This window comes from Amblyomma mixtum, chromosome 4, assembly GCF_055824585.1.
Source record: "Amblyomma mixtum isolate Tamu chromosome 4, ASM5582458v1, whole genome shotgun sequence".
Lineage (NCBI taxonomy): Eukaryota > Metazoa > Arthropoda > Arachnida > Ixodida > Ixodidae > Amblyomma > Amblyomma mixtum.
The window spans coordinates 79,363,029-79,385,261 of NC_143015.1; the positions used below are offsets into that span (position 1 = coordinate 79,363,029).

At 47.4% G+C, this 22,233-nt stretch overlaps 1 protein-coding gene across 1 annotated transcript in view; it reads right to left on the minus strand.

Moving 5' to 3' along the window:
- Positions 1–22,233, minus strand: part of LOC149347148 (uncharacterized) — a 287,424-nt gene that overhangs the window by 137,340 nt on the left and 127,851 nt on the right. Inside the window, exon 3 of the mRNA XM_089585504.1 lies at positions 1,243–1,439. Coding sequence (XP_089441630.1) covers positions 1,243–1,439 — 197 coding nt within the window. The remainder of the gene's footprint in view (positions 1–1,242; positions 1,440–22,233) is intronic.

The following is a 22,233-nucleotide window of genomic DNA, read 5'->3' on the forward strand; positions in this document are numbered from 1 at the left end:
CTTAAGAGCATAGGACGTTGAGTACAAGTCCCAAGGGTTTGGCATGTGGTTTTTCTTTATTGGTTTTGGCTTGAGTGCTTTTGATTTTAGCATTGGCCTTCAAACACACCATGTTAAAAACTTCGAACCGGCAGAACACTGTTTGCTCACCTCTGATGGCGTCATTCGTTTTATATCGCGAGGAATCTGCGAAACTTTGGTCACAAGAGAGCTCCTGCTTTCAATAATTTGGAGTATACATTCTTCCTGCCGGTTCTGCACGCAACTTTTATCGCGCACGATCTATACGTTTTCAGAGATTTTCATCAGAAATCAGAGTTCAGTCATAGCAGTTTGTCAAACAACTGTAAAAACAACAGCTTTTTCGCTGCACTATTTTCCACAAGAAGTCGCGATTCTTGTCAGCAGTGTACACCGTACAGAACGAATGTCTTTTTACCAAAGAGTTGCCACCGACAGCACTCAAAGTCCGATGATCTTGAAAGTTCTGAACGATGTGTATATTTCTTTATAGTGTGTGCATTGGCGAATGGATTGACGTTGTATTGAGGTCCTCAAAAGCTGAGCTTTCCATCGAGGTATCCGTGAACACTTAGTAGACACCATTTACATTGCGTTCAAATAACACTCATACTTTCTACCACCGACAATCGGCAACGATATATAGGCTCATGCATCGTCTTCGTAACACAGCGTGCCGTTTGCCACAGCAGTGTGACAAGAAGCGGTGAAACGGGGAGTAAACCTTTGTTCTTTCAGAACTATTCGAGAAGTGTATGCAGCTGCCTAAACTGCAAAAAATTGTATATATATCACTACCAGTAACCGAAACCAATGTACCAAGTGTACCAATGAAGTTCATCAGCACCCGGCAATCGTTGAGGACCTGACGTAGGAATGGCGGTTTAAAAAAAAAAGATAAAAGGTGATCCCTTACAATGAATCCCCAACCAACGCTTGTGTGAGTTATACCCCAGGAAAAACGAATAAGCGAGACAACTCCCCGTTCATGTTGTTACAAAGAAATACATCGCCCCTTTAACGTAGGTACCCAAGGACTCTCGCATTAACAAAAGACAAGTTCAAATCTGACTCATTTGCACGAACCCGGTGGTTTGCAATCATGGCAGGTTGTGCCATGAACACGGATGAGTATCTGCACATTACAAATTCAGGAACCGAGCAGTTGTATACTCAGGCGCCCAAAGCACACAGCGGCGGTGGGGCGTCGCAGTCACTCACCTGGACACGTGACTCGATGAGGTCTAGCCGCATGGCGAGCGCCTCCCGCATGAAGACGTCCGGGTAGTGGCTGGCCTCGAACGCCTTCTCCAGTTCCTCCAGCTGCCAGCCGTTGAAGTTGGTCCGCGTCCGACGGCGCTTGCCGCTGCTGCCGCCATTGCCACTGCCGCCGCCATCTTTGTCCGACTCTGCGGCGTCTGCGAAAAGCAACGACGCAACAGGAGCGGTCAGCGCGAGTGTCGAACTCTATGATAATGGATTTTTATTTCTCAAGCATATCTGCGGCCAAACAACACCAAGAGCAATGCTAAAGTTCAATTCAGGTCTCCACTTTGTGCTGTCAGGGGTGAGTTCGCCTAAAACATGTAATGAAGTCGAGGTAGGAATATAGGACCTTCTCTGAGCTGAGTATGATTTATGAAATGACCTGAGAACGCACACCTTGCAGTGTAATTTGAAAACTGAAATCCTGCAAAAGGCCCAAAAGTATACTGCAAAGTATATCATAGTCCAAAAAACTGGTGATGGTCCGCTGTATGTCCAGGATCTTCACTGCATATCTCTCAATTATTCGGCAGGCTTGAGGCTCTCTGCACATATATCATGCTCTATTTAGCTCGCATCTAAGGTACTGCAGTCTAGTTTGGTGTACAACTAAAGAAACTAATTTAAATGAGCTCTTCGCCATACAGAAAAAATTATCCGCTACATAGCGGACACTGCACTCACAAAAATACTAAAAGCTACGTTTCAATAATTTAATGTAGTAAGTGTAGACAAGCTATACGAATTTCGTCTATTACAATCAGTCTAATTTTCGTCCAGTGAAGTTATAAACCTGTTAACATCTTTGGCATTTTTAGAGCGACGATATATAAACGTGGAAACAAGAAATACTGATGCTTGGGCTCGTCCTCGTTTTTCTCAAGTTCTATAAATAACTGTCACTAACCTATGACCTGTCAACAACACTCAGCAAATACGGATATACAGAGGGCATCAACAAAAAGCAATTGCATTCTCATCGTGTGTACCTATGATCTATGTATTTTGCTCCTTCTTGCGTCGTATACAATTTTCATTGTTCTGCAAAAAATCTCTCTTAGTTGATTCCTGGTTGTATTATCTGAAATTACCGTTGTTCTTATCTGTCACGTTTATTGTCATGTTCTTGTCTTTAATATTGTTTAGTAGTGAGATTCCCACTGCTTCCATCATGCTGCTGCCATGTAAATGGTCTCTTGGGCCTCGTGAAGCTTTTTTAGCTTTTAGCTCAACAGACTATCCAGTTCTTTCTGGAATATAAAGATGCACTGCATTATATTGTAGTGTATTGTATTGTATTGTATTGTATTGTATTGTATTGTATTGTATTGTATTGTATTGTATTGTATTTTGTTGCATTGTCGAGCCCTCTGTCAAGCTCTCACGGTCATAACGGAACCCGCGAGCCTCGGACATTATGCTGAGCTCGGCCTTGAACAAGCGGTTTATTTACACTTAGCGTCTTCATGTCCTCACGGAGGGCATCCAGGATTGGGCTCGGATAGCGCAGCAACTGGTTCCGAATATCACCTGTGTTCAGACCTAATCAGAACCGGTGCCTTAGCGATGCGCATGGAGAGGGTGTGTGCCACACGTGCACGAGAAGTGGAAGTAAGTGCTTAAGGCCTCAAGCTTGTTAATGGCGTTATTTTCGGAGTTGGTGCTACTGCTCCATATTTATTGTCATTGCACAAAAATGTCGATGATGATAACGCTTGAAAGCCAGCAAGAAATTCCACCTCAATAGAAACAGTGCTAATCAGCACAATATCTCGGAAATGTTTCTGGAATGCATATAAAAATACGTCGGCACACAAAAAGAGAGCTTCTGTCCGAAGTGCTGGTAAAAATGACGCCCTTCGCATGGAAAATGCACTAGATATTCGTGATCTAACTGAAAGTTATGAATTAACCATTCTCTATTGGTTAGGAAGTTTCTAACAAACGCGTGCTTTTTTGCGTGTGTAATAAGGACGAGAGTACGCATTGCTCGGCCGGATAAATTGTCGCGAAGTCAGTACGGCGCGAATGGTCCTAAGTCTAATGCCATTAACGTGCGCGCGTGGCACCGCACGAATATCATTAAAACTTAATACAGTAAGCACTTAATTCGATTAAGTTTATCCGTGCGGCACAGACAGCACTAAGGGAGACAAATCTTAATAATCTCCTATGAACTCCATCGAGTGCGTGTGAGTTTGCATATCTTGTGTGTGAGTCCCTTTGTGTGAACACGCTGCGCATCATATTCGTCATCGTCTCCTGACGAGAAGCGCCGATTTCCGACTGATCAAGACTGAAGACGTCAATGGTGACACTGAGCTGATCAAAGATAGATAGCTCTTCGCCTAGACGTCCCCGTTGGACCGGATCTCCTTTACACAAGCTGGAAATCACATGCAGTTTGGCCATGTGTGCGCTAATAAGTCTCATATCTCGGTATGCCTAGGTAGGATTTGTTGGAGAAGAGTTTTGTCGTGGCCTTACTTGGCAGTAGGCTGCAGAACAGCCCACTGAGGTCACTTCTGACCCAAAAGACGCGGGTTCAATCCCGGCCGCGGCGGTTGAATTTCTTTGGGGGAGAAATTCTAGAGGCCCGTGCACCGTGCGATGTCAGTGCACGTTAAAGAACCCCAGGTGGTCGAAGTTTCCGGAGCCCTCCACTACGGCGTCTCTCATAGCCTGGGACACTAAACCCCATAAACCAAACCAAACCAAACCAGTTTCTCAACAAAGTTGCTTCTCTCGGAGCAGGGCCCGCTATCCAGCACACCACAGCTACAACCGGTTCAGCCTTCCGGATACGTTGCTTATGTATGACGCATGGAAGATATATATACAGCCCATTGGGAGTTTATCGAACGTATTACTATTATCGGCGCTATGTTTGGCCATTTTACTGTCATATGCTTCCGCGGCAGGAAATTGGTAACATTTAGAAGATAGAAGGGCGATGCTTTCGGGCTGGTCGGTGATTCACGTGAGGTTCCACGGCGCAAAAAGAAGAGACAAGATAGGACACAAGCGCTAAACATCCACGAAACGCTTTATTGCCGCTTAAAACATGAACGACGCGCTTAAAACAGTGTTCATGGCGCGGAAATTGTGACCGAGCCTTGTGCGCATTGACTCGCCGTGCTCCGCAGCTGGCGTGCTCTTTCCTCGCCGCCGTGGATCTGTGGTCTCGGATATCCGCCGAGCACCGCGGTAGTGCGCCGGAATAGGCCTGAGTGCCAGACTCACTTTAATAAAGAATAAGTCACTGACTGCGCCGGGCGGCGTTGAATGTACTGTGCCGGGACGACGACCGGCCATTTTCGAGTTCAGAGAACCGCTTCACTGCCAGAAATGACGAACACATCTGCTTACAGCAATGAAATGATATTTCGTGAATCTTCTGCGCTCATCGCGCGAATAATACGACCAGAACGTTTCGAAAAACGACGTATGCACATCGACGCATTCTTACTCTCCGACCGCTCCGGTGTCACTAAAAATTTCTTGAAGCTTGCAGTCTCGGCCTCTGAAAAGATAGCACCCGTGGTCTGGTCGACGAACAATGTTCGTGAACAACGCTCATGAACAAAGTGAAAAATCCCGCTGTTTCCTAAGCAGTATACACGCCATCAAAGTTGGTGACTTACAGCGGAGCACAGCGAGGTGGCGCGGACTTATAATGATGCCGTTCATACCTCCGTTCTTCTCTCTGCTACTGAGAGGTAAACATTCAGTCTTAGTCCTTGATATCGGCATAGAGCTGCGTGTTAGACTTTTCACCGACTAAAGTCCACCTACGGAGGCTAACGGTCTTCGTTAGTCTCAAAAGGAGGAGAGATCGCCTAGCGTGTAAAGTTTTCCCTTACAAAAATTTCTTTAGATCTATAGACTGTCTATAGACTTCTTTCTATAAAGTGTGTAGACTCTCTATAGACAAATCCTATAGAGTGGTCTATAGGCAATACAAATGCTATAGACAGTCTATAGACAATCTTGATTTATGGCCATACACTTTTAATAAACTTTTGTCTACAAAATGTCTATAGACTACGGATAGGCAAGAAGAAATATCTATTAGGAAGGCAATAGAGTTGATAAGAGATCTATAAACTGTATACACACCATTTTTATAACGGTTTAACCAAGTTCTCAGATAGTAGCAGAGCTCAAGGAGACCTCCGCGCTAATTTTTACCTCTTTGGTTCAGTTTAAACCTTTCGCAGCACACGTGACGTTCTTCTTGGCTGGGATTAAAATCGCGCTTTCCGGGACAGCAAAGGCTGCGAATGTCTGCCGCTCACTTCAAGAGAAGGCATCGATTCTCACTATCAGGCAAATACCAACAGGCTGTCACCTCCGCAAATACGAGAGTAGCCTGCGGTTCACCGAAAGAGGAGTCGTGATATGTACAATGAGATCCAGTGACAGAAACATGATGCCTTCTGAAGACGCTTAAAAGAAGATATTCAAGCTCGAGGGAAATATGGTGCGGACCTCTACTGGGCGCGCTTAGGCTTTAGCCGGACTGAAAAAGCTCTGGCGCTATCGAGAGTAACAGCTGCAAAAAGAATATCATTTCTTCTTAGGGGATCATATGCTGCACGCGATAAATTAGGAAAAAACGACAGCCGTTGGAGCTCTTACATTGACATGGTACAAAAAAAAAAAGTTGGATTCAAAATCTCTCCTTGCTTGCATGCAATGAGGCCATCCTTAAGCGTTACCGAATCTGTAAGAACACAGTAAGTAACTGATAAATCTCCTATGCACTCAAAACGCTCTCAGTCGGAGATTTGAAACTATTTGCGGGTTTATGGAGAAGCAGGTTCTGTGCGACCCTTAGGAAATTTACGAGATCACAGCATAGTGAAAAGTTTCGCTCTATTCAACAAGTTCGTAAGTGATAATTTTAGTATTCATTCCCGGCTTGCATTTAAGAAGCTTCAGTTGTAGCATCAGGAAAGTTTCAAGAGCGCATGCAGAGAATTGAAAAATTTTGCCAAAATTCAGCACCTCCATAAATTGTTCTTCCGAAATTTTTTTTCTGACTCGCTTGCTAGAAGGTTGTATTTGAAAATTATCAAACCTGCCAGAACAATGTAAACTGAAATTTTCTTAAACGATTGAACGGGACGACTACGGGTGCTTTATATACCGCCGTGGTAATTTGAGATTTTTGCTGATTTTCATTTCGCAACTTAGCAGAGAAAGATTAGCGGTTTGGATACACTGTGCTATATGCCAGAGCTATCTGCGTAAAACCCGTAACGGCTGCAGAATCCGGGATTTTCACAAAGGGAAAAGTGCGCGTAGATTGATGTGCCCTCTTTCGTAATTAACCCAACCTTAGTGTTTTCCACTGCTCAATATGATTAATTTATTTAGCCCCGACGCCATAAATAAGTTTGCAGACCACTGCGACAAATTTGAATCTGTTGTGCGGCAAAGAATTTGTTGTAAAAGTGAATATATTTTTAGGCGTGCAAAAGCAATCGGCGCCTTCTTTTTCAGTTCTCTAGGTACAGTTATTGCGCTGTTTTTCGTTAAACATAAGCAAAGACCTGATCACTGCGTCGAAGGTGACAGATAATCACATGACCTTTTACCATCCGTCAGAAATTACTAGAATGACATCACCGTTATCTTCAGCCTAAGTGTTTATGAGCACTTGTCGTCGCAGACGACACAGTGCATTCTCCAAGCATACATTTCACAAGGACACCTAATTCCATCACGCGTTGGCAATGCTATAGCATTACCAGCTGTTAATGTCTTTGCCGGAAGTGAGGTCACTTCCGGACTATTGACACCACTTCCATTCAGCCAATGGGAATGCTCTGTTCTTGTGACGTCATTTCCCCGACCAATCGGAGTACTCCTGTCTGGTGACGTAACTTCTCTTCAGCCAATGGGAAAATTTTCTGACGGACGACGCATCTTGGCCCCACGAAGCAAGAAATAATGATGAAACGAAAGAATGAAGAGCTACCTAGCAAGCCTGGGCAACTTTCTCGCGGACCTAGCTTTAATTCCCATCTTGAGTTTCCTGCCGTTCCGCTGTTGCTCCCAGCCTAGCAAGCTTGACAAGCAGTGTTACCTCATCGAGAAAATAATCACGGCGCGTGCTGAGTGACTAGACACGTCTTCGCCGAAGAGGTGCCAATGTTCGTCACTTGTCGCACACCTTCGGAAGCGCGTTGCGGCGTCGTGCGTGGCAACTTTCAAGACGCCAGGAGAGGATGACAGTTTTTAAATTGAGTCCTCGCGTGCTCCAGAAACGAGAACAACGCACTTGCCGCTCGAACGTTGCGGCACAAGCAAGACAGCAACACGCGCGCGTTTGACAGACGTCGCATTCCATACACGTCATTACGCGCAGATACCGAGGCAGCGGCTCTCGACAAGAACGCCTGAGAGAGCTGCCGCCGGAACGCACGGAGCAAGGAAAAATGTAAAGTGAATAAAACGCAGCGAACAAAAAGCTGGGAAACCGGAGCGAATTCATCGTTGGGTGCGGGAAAGACAGGCAACCTACAGTCTGCTGAATAAGCCCGAGGAAAACAAAGAAAAAAGGATAAAAAGCGGTCTGTAATAGCGGGGTGTCAGCGTTAAGCAGACGGCTCGCAGTCGATAATTACCGAGCAGACGACCGCATACACAGTGACCGCAGCAACGTAGCTGGGACTTTTTGTTTTGTTTTTTTCGCTGTCGTTCCACGTTGCAGACGACGCAGGCTCGTTGTCGTCTGCGAGTGAACAGCTTTCTTCTGCGTTCACCGCGCTTCTCTATTCGGGATCCATCATTTTTAATTGATCGCTTCCGGAGCTGATTATTTCTACTTTGCATCTTATTAGCGGCGTCACAGCATGTGACGTCGGCTTAATTTGAGTAGCCGGTGCGGGAACGCTGTTCTGGGCGTTCAGTATTAAGGATGGGAGGCTGATTATTAGGAAACGCGTTGCCGTTGGATATCATCTGCACGCAAGGAGAAAAAAGTATCGCGTGTAACGAATGAGCGGCGAGAAAGGCGAAGCAAAGGGCCTTAGAATCTGTTAAGCGCCTACAATCGGGAGGGAATGACGGCTTTCTCTGCCAAAAAACTTTCGAACACCTTTCCATCTTCCTGTTAAGTGGTTAGCAGTGCTAGATTAGCGTTACACGTTCGAAAAACCAACCATTTGGATGTCATCTTGGCAGCCGACAGATCACTTAATTTGACTAGTTGCCGAACCCAGCGTTTTTCTAAGCGCTGTGTAATATATTTCACAAGCTATTAATTTGTGAAGTGGTAAGCGATGCAAACAAAATGAACTTAGAGGAAACGTTATTTTTCAGGGCCTGAACATACTATCACAATCATTCTTTTTTTCTTTCGAATTAGAACTGCAAGCTTTTCCTAATTTGTGAATTATATGAAACTAGTACTTGAGCGGCCGTCGAAGTAAAACGAGCAAGAAAAACAAATGTTTCATTCAACAACACAACAGAGGTCCCATTGCACTCATGTACTTCGAGACCTCTTGCTGCAATAGTTTTTTGCGCCCGATTCATGCAGTGCATTCTATTTTTTTCATGAATAAATGAAATGGAAATGAAAGGCTTTATTATGACATGAAAAAAAAATTATATGAATGACTAGTCAGCAATAAAACATTAGCTGCTCCAACCCCCGTTAATTCGTGCTTTCGCTATATAGGCCTCCTGCCGCTAATCAGTGTTAATATTTACCCATGGATTGATATCATTGCCTCCACGGTATTCATGTTTGAAGCTCGAATGCGCCATCATCGTTTGCTAAAGTTCTCCAAATAGCAACGAAACGCTCAATAGCAAACCACTGCCCCATGAGGGCTCTGTTTTCCTGTAAGCCATCTCGATGCTTATAGCGACCGTACGTACGCGTGATTACTCGTTTCGTTTCAAGAGAAAACGGCACGGGGATACGCTTAGAACTCACGTTTGATGCTATCGCGAAGCAATCGATTTTCAGGGAGCGTGTTTTCAATGTTCTCGAACTCGCTACAACAATACTAGAGCACCCTTTCCTGCTTCCCGAAAAATAAGCGCACAACCAATAAAATACGAACATACAGAGCTCTCTGTACGTCACAGAACACGTCCGTAAACGCCCCCTTGCGGTCTTCATCACGTGACTGAACCCAATTATCGTACGTGGTTCTTCCGAAACATGCCGCCGAAAACTTATAACCGAGTCGGGCGTATCTTCCAAATCTAATTGGAGTCGACGCTGCATCGAAGATTCTTAATTCGATTTCGACCCGAAAAAGCTCATCGCGTTCGTCTGCATGCGTGTGCTCAGGTTTACCCTGCGTTTCTGTAACAAAAATGGACTGTCATTGGGCTTTAGTATCAAAAACTTTGCTGCCGTAGCTTCGCAAGCGGGGCTGAAGCTCAATTTGGTTGTGGGCGTGGCCAAATCGGTCTCCGGCGGTGTTTCGTGCATGCCGCCGACCAAAACGGCCCGCGCATGTTGTCGTCTGCACGCTTGGTTTCTCTCCCCGAGCAGACGGCTGCGAAGCACGGTGACGCAGAAAGCACAACGAACGCAAAACGCTGATGCGCAATACGAAATCCGCAACGCAAATTTCCTAAGAGACGTCATGTTGTACAAGGCGATCACACTTGATGATCGTTGCATGAAGATCCTAGTCTTCAGCGTTTCGTTTTCTTTGAACTCAGCGTTTTCTAAGTGTCCTCGGACCTCTTGCTCAAAGATACTTGTTTTCGATAGTGTCCTGCAGAGTTACAAGATGAACACAGTCATAATCGATATATTCGTTCACCGTGCCTTAAATGGACAATGAAACCAGGTAAAAAATATTCTTTGATTCTCTGTGGATATGCTGCTGTATGGTTTGTGGTGTAAGGGAGTTTAACGCCCCAAAAGCGACTCAGGCTATGTGGGACACCGTGTAGTCTCCCCTTAACCTCACCTCACGTTGAGAGGTTCAGGTCAATTGGAGGTTGAGGTCGCCCTCTTCAGGTCGACGCAGAGAGACAGTACCCGCTTCTGCCTCTCTATGTCATATAGCATCTTCAATTACTCTTTTGCTGTTTGCGTGTTACACGTCAGGCTCCATGCATAGGCCGCTTATCAGGTGTCCCGGATAATCTTAGACCATGTGCCGCTTAGAAGCGCACTTGAATAATTTGCTTCTAACCCCGACGTTATACCTGGTCTTGCCAGGAGTGCATACAGCTTGTGCAAAGAGAATATTGATGCGCAACTCAAAATTGATTACATGCGAGTTTCGATTCGGCCGTGGCGACTCATCTCAAGGTGACAGTCTCTCAACGGGGCCATTCCGTATGGAGGCCGATGACGTCTTCTTATCTCATCTATGCACGTAGCCTTAATCGTGCCGACATCGCCATCTCGAACAGTCCGAAACGTCTTTGCGGACAAGCGCGCATGGTATCAGGAAAATCAGCATGTGCTGAAGTCGCCGTTCAGAGAGATGAGATTTGCGTGCGATAAGGGCAACGCTGAACAAGAAGCACTTATCATTGATTTCCAAATTAGTGCCCGGGGCAATGGAGTGGTTCAAATAGCGCAGTAAATATGAGCGCCTGTTTTAGTTTTCAGCCCTCGTGATAGCACGCACGTAATAGCCAATATGTGCCGCCTGTTTCGGTCTAAAGCCCGCGACTTCACAGAATCACTGCCTCGAGTGATTTTCCGAGGTAAGCTACTAAATGCAATGCACCTATGAATATGGCAGATTTTGAAATATAGTAGATGGGTCATTTATTCATAGAGATACCACACCTACAAAATGGAGGATCAAGAAAGCCATTAAATATTTTATCTCCGCATAGAGTGATAGCACTCGCTAGTCCAGCTAGCCTCTTTCACTGCAGCAGTTGAGCATGTAGCACTGGCTGTGATTAACAACACATTTGAACACTGATGTTTGTAAGCAGCTGGATCTCTGACCCGCGCTATTCCATATATTATTGAACTGAATCGTTCTTTATCGCTTTCTCTCTCTACCTTTTCTTAACTTACTTGATGCATATTAAATTAACAGCGCCTTTAATTAAAATTAAATTAATCAGTCAATCAGAACTATCTGCCCGTCCGTCCGTCCGTCCGTCCGTCGGTCGGTCGGTCGGTCGGTCGGTCGGTCGGTCGGTCGGTCGGTCGGTCGGTCGGTCGGTCGGTCGGTCGGTCGGTCGGTCGGTCGGTCGGTCGGTCGGTCGGTCGGTCGGTCGGTCGGTCGGTCGGTCGGTCGGTCGGTCGGTCGGTCGGTCGGTCGGTCGGTCGGTCGGTCGGTGTGTCTGTCTGTCTGTCTGTCTGTCTGTCAATTAGCCAATCCACCGATCGATCTATTAATTAATCACTCGAGTGATCATCCTACTCCTCAATCAATGATATTCCTTTTTTAAACATTCTGATTAAGGCTCCGAGCCATAAAAAGGGCTGATTACATTGGAAAGAACATAGTGTCCTGATTTAATGACGCCCAAAAGACACCAGTGGTGCGGTCACTGCGTCCCAGCAGCTTAGGGGGCATGACTGCCAGGCAGGAAATCCACTGCGGCTAGATACCGGGTTGTTATTTGCTATCAACGCTAGGCACACTTTACTCTCGCTGCCATGCTTTGTGCTCTCCTTGGTAATGTTTTCAAGCCAGCTGATGCGCGCGAAAGTTTTATGCCACGACATATTAAGTTAAAAAACGTGTGCCAATACGCCCTCGGAAACTCGCCATCTTTCCTCGAAGGGATGAGAGTTGTACACTGTGAAACACGGCACACGCACAGAGTAAAGCATGCAGTGCTGTAGCATTTGCGGCCGCAGAAGTGCGTGGTCGCCCGGAGCTTCGAGTCGGCAGACCTAAACAGAGCGTGACTACTCTATATTCGAGCGACTCCGGCATTTATTTATTATTTTTATTGTTATTTTTGGGAGGTCTTTTCGGTGCCGCGCGAGGCCGACTAGGCAGCGCCAATCCCGGAGGCGCCGATGCACGGCGCGACGCCTGATTAGGCTTCAAGCGGGGAAACAGAAACCGGCGGCGAAGGGTTAATTAACCCCTTTCTCGCTGGTCGTCTTTCACCGGTGGCCGCAGTTGCGAATTCGACCGCCATTACGGGCACGCGACGGCATGACGAGCGCGCCCCCGGTCTAGAATGCGCGTCTGCCACCTGTTAACAAGTGTTTACTGGTGCGAAGGCATTTCTTGCCTATTTCGTCGATTTCGGGCCCGAAAAACGTGTCGGCAGCGATTTCTCCGTTCATGTGCGAGTTTTGCGAAAAATATCAATTGTGTATGGTAGAGGATGATATAAGGATAACGCACGCCAAAATTTGGTCGATGTGGAGTACCTAGTTAATCAATGACAGCCAGAAATGTCCTTCAGGTGTCAAAATAGTATCGGAAGTGGATATAGTGCGAGGATGTGAAAACAGTACTAGACGTAAAAATTGAGAGAAAAAAGCAGCCACAGGACGGAGGATGATAAAATGTCGTTGTGCACCAAATTTCATTGATCAAGAGTAATTTGTTGAATAATTAGAGGCCAAAAGGTAATTTAGACGCCAACGTAGCCCCAGGCGTGCATATATTGCGAGGACGTGAAAATTGCGGTATACATCAAAATTGGAAAGAGCAAAAAAAGAGAGGCAAACAGTCAAAAGTGAGAAAAAGAGGCAAAAAGATAGAGGCACAAAGTCTAAAGTGAAGCATGAAAGGGGCGTCGAGTGTGAAGGAGCCACCAGTGCTTTCGCATTCTCTCTAGGGTTTTTCCTTTTTTTTTTTCGTTGTGGCTGTGAGCGTCCGGGAATAACCCGCAGTCACGCCTGCGAAAAATTCTGCGTGGACGAGGAGGAGGAGGAAGAAGAAGAAGAAGAAGAGGAGGAAAGGCAGGGAGGTTAACCAGTAGCTGGAATCAGTTTGCTAACCTGCACTGGGGGAAAGGGATGAAGGGATTTTGCATGAGTTGGGGGAAAGCTAACCAGTAGAACGGAAGACAAGATCTGGGAGATGAAAGCAGAGAAACAGTGGGCAACATAGCATTTTTCTTGGTAAAGTGCTAATTCCTATAAAAAACAATGTTGGACAAGTTGGAAGGTGGCAGCGGGGAAATCTACAGTCCTTCAATCGAAAGCAAATCACGTGATGCGTCACGTGCCACAAGTGCAAGAGCGAGCTTCCAGGGCGGCGGACGTGACTGCCCAGCGCAAGAGCGAATCACGTGACACGTCACATGCCGTAACTTGCTAGGAGGAGCGGCACAGCAGCAGCCAGCGCAGCGGCGGACCTGACTGCCAAGCGAGCATCTGTGGCGTCGGCGAGTCACATGGCATGACGTCATAGCCACGTATGGCAAGCCTCCCGTTAGAGGTCAAATCTGAGAGCCAGTTGACCTTCAGGCTCAGCATAGGAGTCTTTCTCTAGAAAATAAAACATTCTAAGAACCTTTAGTGCGGGCTACGAGCGGTACGACTGAATACGGGCGAGATGTGTGTCGAGCCGGTTACGGGCTCTGATCTCCTCCTAGTGCAGAATCGCTCATGGCGCAAGTGCTCACCTGCGTAGTTTGGTCACTTACAAGCGGATCGAAGTGACAGATTACGGGATTGTTTACTCAGCCGAGGTGTGCAGGCACCAAACAAGAGCACATCTTGACTGGTGCACGTCGCGTACGTTGACTGTCGTCCCCGCTTGCGTGACTGTTGCAATGGAGCGAGCGACAACGGTCATCGCTGCGCCGCCTGGTAGCGGTGCTCGCTTTTTTGCGTGCATGCAGCTCCCTCTGTATTCAGGAGTTCTGGCGCAGGCGGCTATGTGCGCTCGGCGAGCTTCAATTCCGGTAATCCCTTTGCAGACTGCTTTCTTGCTCAAATCGAACGCGGTACGGGCGATACTCTTTCACATGCCAAGCAGGCAGGACGTCCGCAGCAGAACATTTCACGCGCCTTCTCGCATTATGCGCTACCAAGATGTCCCCAGCCTTGAATGTGAACTCCTTCAAGAATTAGGGGACCGCATTTCTCATTTAATTAAAGGAACACAAAATGTACTCAGCCACACACGCACACAGACAGACGGACGGACGGACAGCGGACGGACGGACGGACAGCAGGCAGGCAGACAGACAGACAGACAGACAGACAGACAGACAGACAGACAGACAGACAGACAGACAGACAGACAGACGGACGGACGGACGGACGGACGGACGGACGGACGGACGGACGGACGGGCGGGCGGGCGGACGGACGGACGGATGGACGGACGGACGGACGGATGGATGGTTGGATGGATAGATGGATGGATGGATGGATGGATGGATGGATGGATGGATGGATGGATGGATGGATGGATGGATGGATGGATGGATGGATGGATGGATGGATGGATGGCTGGATGGACGGATGGCTGGATGGACGGATGGCTGGATGGACGGACGGACGGACGGACGGACGGACGGACGGACGGACGGACGGACGGATGGATGGATGGATGGATGGATCACGCTAGACCGATCGTTTAGTGGGTTTAGTGGACATACTTTGATAATCATGTGTGTTTGTGAGTGCGTGAGTGTTGAGTAGGCTTTATGTCACCTTTCCTTTTTCTTCCCTTTTTCTCTCTTTTTCAGCCTCTTCTTTCACCCTCATCTGGAGTAGCATGTCAGGCCCATAACCATGCAGACCTCTCCTTTATTCATTAAAGTCTCTCTCTCTCTCAATCGATGCAGTGAGCGAGCGAGCGATTACTAAGTACATCAGCCTCATTGTTACACACGACCGGCTTTATTGTTACATGGGTGGCCCACACAACTTTCTGAGGATTACGTAGATCGGCGCATGCATCTGCAGATCACCGGCTGCATGCGATGGGCTGCAGCCAGCGTGATAGTTTCGGTATCTGCATAGTATAGCGGACTAGTTCATATCAATCATAACTCGAGCAGTCCCTTTGAATGTCTTTAAAAGCGCAGGCGCGCTCTAACACCGATCAAAAAGAAGTCACGGCAGCACTACCCGCCCACACCATTGACTACTCCGTCTTCTTTTACTGGTGCTCAGATTAACGAACGAGCAACCAAATGCCATTAGCACGAAGGGATAAATACCAGTGCAATACTTCCTCCCTGTTTCCATTCAGTTGCGAGTTCGGCAAGCTGCAGCAGATGAAAACCACAAAATGAAGGCGGACAGCTGCACTGGCCTCTTTTACAACCCGTCCCTCTTCCGCGTACGGGCGACTCCGCTGCTTACCCCCCTACCTCACTTCACTCCTCACTGGCACGGCGGTAAATGGGCCCATGTCGAGAGAGAATCGGTAGAATTTCTTTTTACATTCATCGGCATTTGATGTGTTTGTATAGGACATTTAGAAGGGAACTGAATCTGTATAAAAGGCGTGTAGGGCAAATTATTCTGCCGGGAGAACAATCGGTGCAAACAGGCTTCAGCAGAGTCTTCGCACTGTATAGTGCCCAATGTCAATCGTCTGCCATGTCGTCCGTGGGGTCGTTCAAGGCATGCACAAGCGATAACTTTAGACATGCGCTTATGGCGCCATGCACTGATGTCTTCCAAACCAAGCACTGGTTAACTTAACCTTGCCGCATTCCCATTCTCCTCCATATTTCACTCTCTCTATGGCTATGCGATAGCATAATTTGGTTTAGTCAGTTAAGCACAGAACAACTGTTCAAATAACGGGACATGTACAGAACGAGAGCTATGATTGGTTTATTGGGTTATGGGGGTTTAACGTGCCAAAGCGACTCAGGCTATGAGAGACGCCGTAGTGGAGGGCTCCGGAAATTCCGACCACGCGGGGTTCTTTACGTTCACTGGCATCCCACAGTACACCGGCCTCTAGAATTTCGCCTCCATCGAAATTCGGCCGCCGCGATCGGGACCGAACCAGCGTCTTTCGGACCAGCAGCCGAGCGCCGTAACCACTGAGCCATAGCGGCGGGGCAAAACGAGTGCTATGAGGAGATAAGATTAGAATAGGCCAACTTGCGAGGCGCAAATAAGCCCTCAATGCAGCTGTTCCCTGCATATGCTGATTGAAAACGTACACGACTACCGCGTTGGCATTGGGGACAATTGTGCCCCGTTTCGCCGCATCAGACCGGGGTGCTGTCGTTACCCCTCGCGCAATCTTTTCAATTTTTTCTCCAACGGCCGTGCGGTGATTGTTTGACGGCCGTCTTATCGTGCTCGCGTGCTTCGCGCGCTTATTCGCAGCCGGCTGGTTAAAGCTGGGCTTATATATATATAGCGGTCGTGATGGAGGTCGCAGGTTCTCGATTCACGGAGGAACAGGAGCTGCTTTTGGCCGCGCTGGCGTGCCTAGCCGCTCTCCAAACAACTCTATTGAGGGGAGGTGCGTGATACGGGGACATTTTGCGGCTTCTATCAGCGAGGTTGCTCGCCAGGTAAATAATGCGGCCCGATGGAGCGACGCTCCGTGGAATGAACAGCGACAGCACCTGCTAGAACGAAGGCCCCTGCATCGGGGCAGCGGCACGGTCTCTTCCCTCAGCCTCTGTCCATGTCATTGAATCCCTTGAACCCGAGGAAGTGCGGCGGGTGAAGATCACGCCACAGCGGGATCGCTAATAAATTTTTCTATTTTCCCATAAACCGCATCGTAAGTTAGCCGATTGATTTCTGAAATTTTTCCGAGACTAAAGCTATTTTCGGAAGACGCATCGAGTTGAAAATTGTCCCGGCAAACAGGTGACACTTCGAGGACCGCGAGGAATGAAAAGACTGCTTTGACATGAGTAATACTTGTTGGGGGCCAGTTAGTGCATGTTTACAGAAAAGGGTTGTAGCGCCGAAACAGACAACACACAGAAAGCTAGACGGGACAGGCGCCTGTCCCGGCTAGCTTTCTGTGCGTTGTCTGTTTCGGCGCTACAAGCCTTTTCTGTTTTAACATTTAGCAGCCTCAGCTGAACTTATACAAAATAAGACCGTAACACGATTTCATTGCGGCGGCTTTGATCGTGTCACGTGTGCACCCATAAGAAGGAGCTTCTATATCGCAAAATGAATGTCTCGAGTACAGTGACGCTGTCAAAACTGGTTTAACTTCATGGTAAGACACCCAGGATATTATGGATATCATTCACGACATGCAAGAGCCTCACGGCACGACCGTGCGCTGCGGTTCTCTGATACTTCCGAAGAAACGAAATATGCGGAAACTTTTCGGTCCGTTCTGAGGCGATGATACTATATGCAACTCGCGCTAATCGTACTTAATTCCCGGAAAAACCACCTCTTAGTCGCCCACTTCTATAAAACTCGCACCGTTACCTTTAATCTATGAATATGCGAAAATTAGTAAATTTGGAAAGAAATCAAGTATCGCCCGTTCATTGTTCGCATTCGATTATAATGCTGCCTCCCAATGTATTTTGAATATTTAAAAAAAACACTATTTTTCGACAAAAATTGAATAACCGGAAGTGCCTCCAAAGCCATTTATCGACAAAAAAAAAGTAGCGGATACCTTGGGTGTGCGATTCACCGACAGCGACGCACCAACAAGGCAGATTCACGGCCTGCCCTGTCGGCATGATATTTTTACATTATGTGGTGCTTCTGTGCCGGACGTCACACTGCTACATCTAACTACTGTAATTGTTTCTGCATTGCTCCAGGGCGTGTAGTGGTTATGGCATGATAGGCATAGTGTCCTCATGAATGGGCTTAGGTTTCAAGTTTTTCTTGATTAATTCTTGCACACTTTTACAGAGGAGCAAGTGAGATTAAAAGCGACCTTTCGAATAATAGCGTTTGTCCTCGTATTTATGTCATCGCTATTTGCAAAAAAAAAATTGCGTTCAATTACTTTGATAACCGCAGAGCCCTAATTTATTGACTGTTTTCTCCAGACCACAGACCGACATTGCAATGGCTCCTGCTAAGAAGTCAGTTTCTGAAGGCCATCTGTGACCGTGTTGACGAGCTCTTGTCCTCCTATCTTTCACATGATGTTGCTCGAGGTGTGTCAGGAAAAGTAAACATAAGCCATTATATAAATGAACACCCTTGAAGACTTCAGATTACCAACTACACCGATAGGGTAAATGAATGAATGTGTGCCTGTTGAATGTGTGCCATCCACAGATAGTTGTGCATCCGTTTAGTAGAAGCCTTTCTTAGCGGGAAATTGGTACTTCGCATATGTGAGTTATAATAGCGCTCTTCATAACACGGAATTGAAGCTGCACTGCTTTAAACTCTCTAACACACGAAAATTTGAAGGGAAATCAGTGAAGCAGGTGCAATTCTATCGCAGCTGCTCAACCCACCACTAAATTGCGCGTTTATAAAGAGCCACTAATGATTCGACTAGTAGTCCAAGCCATTTTGAATTCTGCAGTAATAATACCTTTGCGTACCCCCAATGCCGCCGCGTACGCACCGGTGATACTACGGGCACAAGCCTTCACCTGGTCTTGTGTTCAACTTGCCTGAGGTGAGATGTTTGGAAAATGGGTATTTGACCCGAACTAAAGGGGACAAAAAAACCGTGTACCATGGCGCCCTTCAGTCACAGATGCACTCGCACACCATAATCTTCGTCAACACATTTGCCTCATATTCTGGTTCACCGGCGTTTAATGGTTGGCCTCTTATTTGTGACTTTAGAAACAGTATAGACGTCTGTCTTAGCAATAGCATTGTCGCTACTCTCCCTTAAGTGAAGTTCATCCGCTATGTTCTCACAAAAATATTGCGCCCGCACCGGACGCCAATATTCGTTTCACAACGTAAGCCCAAAACCCTGCACAGTTCCATTTGTGCTTCCAAGAAGGCTGCTGAGAGTCGGACCATTACCCTAACTGGAAGCATCTTGTGTGAGGTTGCCGACCGTCTGTCTACCGCGTTTTCACTTCCGTAGTTCGTGCGTTATGACGCACGCTTCATTGCCGTTGACGTGAAGTGACAATTATTGTAGCAGGACAAATAACTTTGCTGGATGCGGCGCATTTCACTAGCAAAAAATTGCGAGTACACTGTGGCAACAAAAGTGTTGAGAGGCGAAAGCCCAGGACACAATGCCGTGACGACTTCCGCTCGATGCGACGTCACACCGTTCCTCTGGCTATATCGATACCCAAATTATACATCTTTTGGGGATCTTAAGTGTTAATTACGCTTAATTACACATTTTACATCTAATTTGACAGAAATCCGACGTTTTTCCGATCATTCTGTGACAATTTTCACTATGCCGTGACGACTTCTAGGTGGATGCGACGTCACACCGTTCCTGTGGCGATATCAACGGCCGCGCTATTTCGACGCAATTTCGCATTTTTGGCTATAATTAATTATCTAATTAATCGGCAGTCATAAAACTTGGCTTCTAGGTTCATTTTTTCCTCCTCTATCCGAAGCAACTATTGCTTTTCTTCTATAAATTTTAGTTCCCGAGTTAAACGCGTGTGACACGCTTTGTTAACGGATGACAGTATGAGCCATTAAAGGCTTTCGCCTTAAAAACGATGAGAACAGTGGCTAAAGTGCTTTCCCACTATTGCATCTGTAGCTCCGTGCTGTGTGCGAAGCTAGCCGCGCCTGTGAAGGCTCAGAGAGAGAGCGCGAGGAAGACAGAGGTCGTGCAAGTAGGCGACATCTTTGCCGACATCTTCCCGGACGCCAAGCCCAGACAACATACGGGTTGCAGAGACGGTAACGACACCGAAAACGCAGAACCATCGCTTGTCTCTCATCGCGGGCATGACGCCGAACAATGGAAACACTCGGAACACCCATCTTTGTGCGCCGCTCACATGATCTCCTCAGGGTTGGGGGCGGACGAGGAGAAGGCCATTCTGGAAAGAAGGGAAGCTACAGAGAAGGCAGCCGTAGCGTTTCCAATATGCCACCGGGCAGACCTGCCCACCCGGTCCATTAACGGAGAGCCGAATCGTTGGCTGCACAGTTTCACTCAGAAGGAAACGAGAAGGACGCGTAACAAGCGACACCGAAGAATACAAACACGCATATAGAAAGCCGCTGAAAGTTTCTCCGCTCTCTCGCACAAACACCGGAGCCGGACGCGGTGGTGACGGCTGTCCTCAGACCGCTTCCCGTGAGAAGCGGCGGGCTCCCGAGAAAGTACGACTGCTCGAAGCACACACACGCGCGCCCACGCACGCATCATTAGGCCTAACAGACGAGAAGGCGGTTAGTGTTAACGCGGCGCCCCCGCCAACGCCGCCTTCTTTTTCCCGCCTGCCGCTGCGGTGGAGTGGAGAGAGGGCGCTGTTGGCGCTGCGGGTTCCAGTGCTTAGGGCTCGTTGACGAGTGCTAGCGCTCTGGATCACAGCTGGGAAGCGGCGAGACACCCAGCACCCACGGCAGCGGTGGCGCCCCCGTAGAGTGTTGGGCCGATGGTCACCGATTGTGCACGCCGAGCTTCCTTGCTCCGCTGGTTTTTTCCCTTCTCTCTTTCGTTCACTCTGCTTGAAGCGCAGTGACGATTTGGCGTGCGTGGTAGCCCTCAGTCGGTAATGCGGCGGCTGCTTCGAGGTCGTTAGGGAGAGCAGTTCCGGCAGCAGAAGGGCAGACAGAAAATGGAGATGATTTGTCAATTGGCTGTGGGTGCGCTGCGGCTTTTATTTCATTGCTAGGCTGCTTTTTCTCTTGCTTTCGTTTTTTGAGTTAGCAGCAAGCGCTCTAAAACATCAGTGAATGAATAAAAACCCGCAACACGAACCTCCAGACCAAAACGACCAACGAAAATACTCGAGGGCGTCGAAGACACGTCGTGCATTGAAATGAACGTAAGTCGCTATAAGGAGAGGTCCAAGCATGAAGATATCACTTGCAAATTTAGTGAAATTAGTTCGCGAAACTCGATGTCACTTTTTCTGCTGGCACAAGACTCGAAATTATTCTCCAAGCGGGCCCGTGGGACGGTCCGAACAGTGTTTGGACGGCAGTCGAGGATGGTCAAGGCATTAGCCGCCGGGCTGGCTCAGTGGTTATGGCCCTCGGCTGCTGACCCGAAAGATGCGGGTTCGATCCCCGGTCCCTGCGGTGTAATTTCTTTGGAGGCGAAATTCTAGAGGCCCATGTACTGTGCGATGTCAGTGCGCGATAAAGAACCCCAGGTGGTTGAAATTTCTGGAGGCCTTCACTACGACGTCCCTCATAGACTGAGCCGCTTTGGGATGTTAAACCCGAATAAACCAAATCTATGCCACGTTACTTACAAGCGCGCCGTTTTTACTGGTGTACGCATCAAAATAATTCCGCCAGGTCGTGCTCATTGAACGACACTCAACTGCACTGTTCGTGAGAAAGGCAGCGCGGAGAAATGCCGAAAGAGGAATAGGAGCAGGCAGGAGCAAGATGGCGGCCAGTGCACTGAAAATATAGCTGAGTGAATTGGTTAGCATCTAGTTGGGCGAGAATCGGCATTCATGTAACCTTAACCGTTATTCTTCGTGGTAGTTTTCTTCATTCTCTGTTTTCTGTGCGCTTTCTCCAGGCACATGTTTTAAGCCACAGCGAAGTGTAGAAATCGTACTCTTCATAAACTATGAACGAATATACGACGTACGCATGATTTTGCTGCAGGCATGTGTGTAAGAAAAAGGGAGGGCGGTTGGAGCGTAACTCAGAATGCTGTGATGTAGTCGTTGAATATCAAATTAGCCAATGTCGCAGCGCTAGAAGCAGGAAAGCATGGCGAAGTGAATACACAGTCGATAAATCTCCTAAAGATTCAGGAAACTGACTCTTATACCCGTCCATGTCGCAAATGGCGTAGACTTCACAACAAAAATCCAGTTTTGGGCCGAGAACAACTACAAGAATACGCAAAAAATTATATTTCTTCAATAATACTGCTTAAAAGATTGTCTTTTTCTCTTTCGCAATACGAGGTTGCTAGCAAAGAGGATACTTCTGGTATCGTTCGG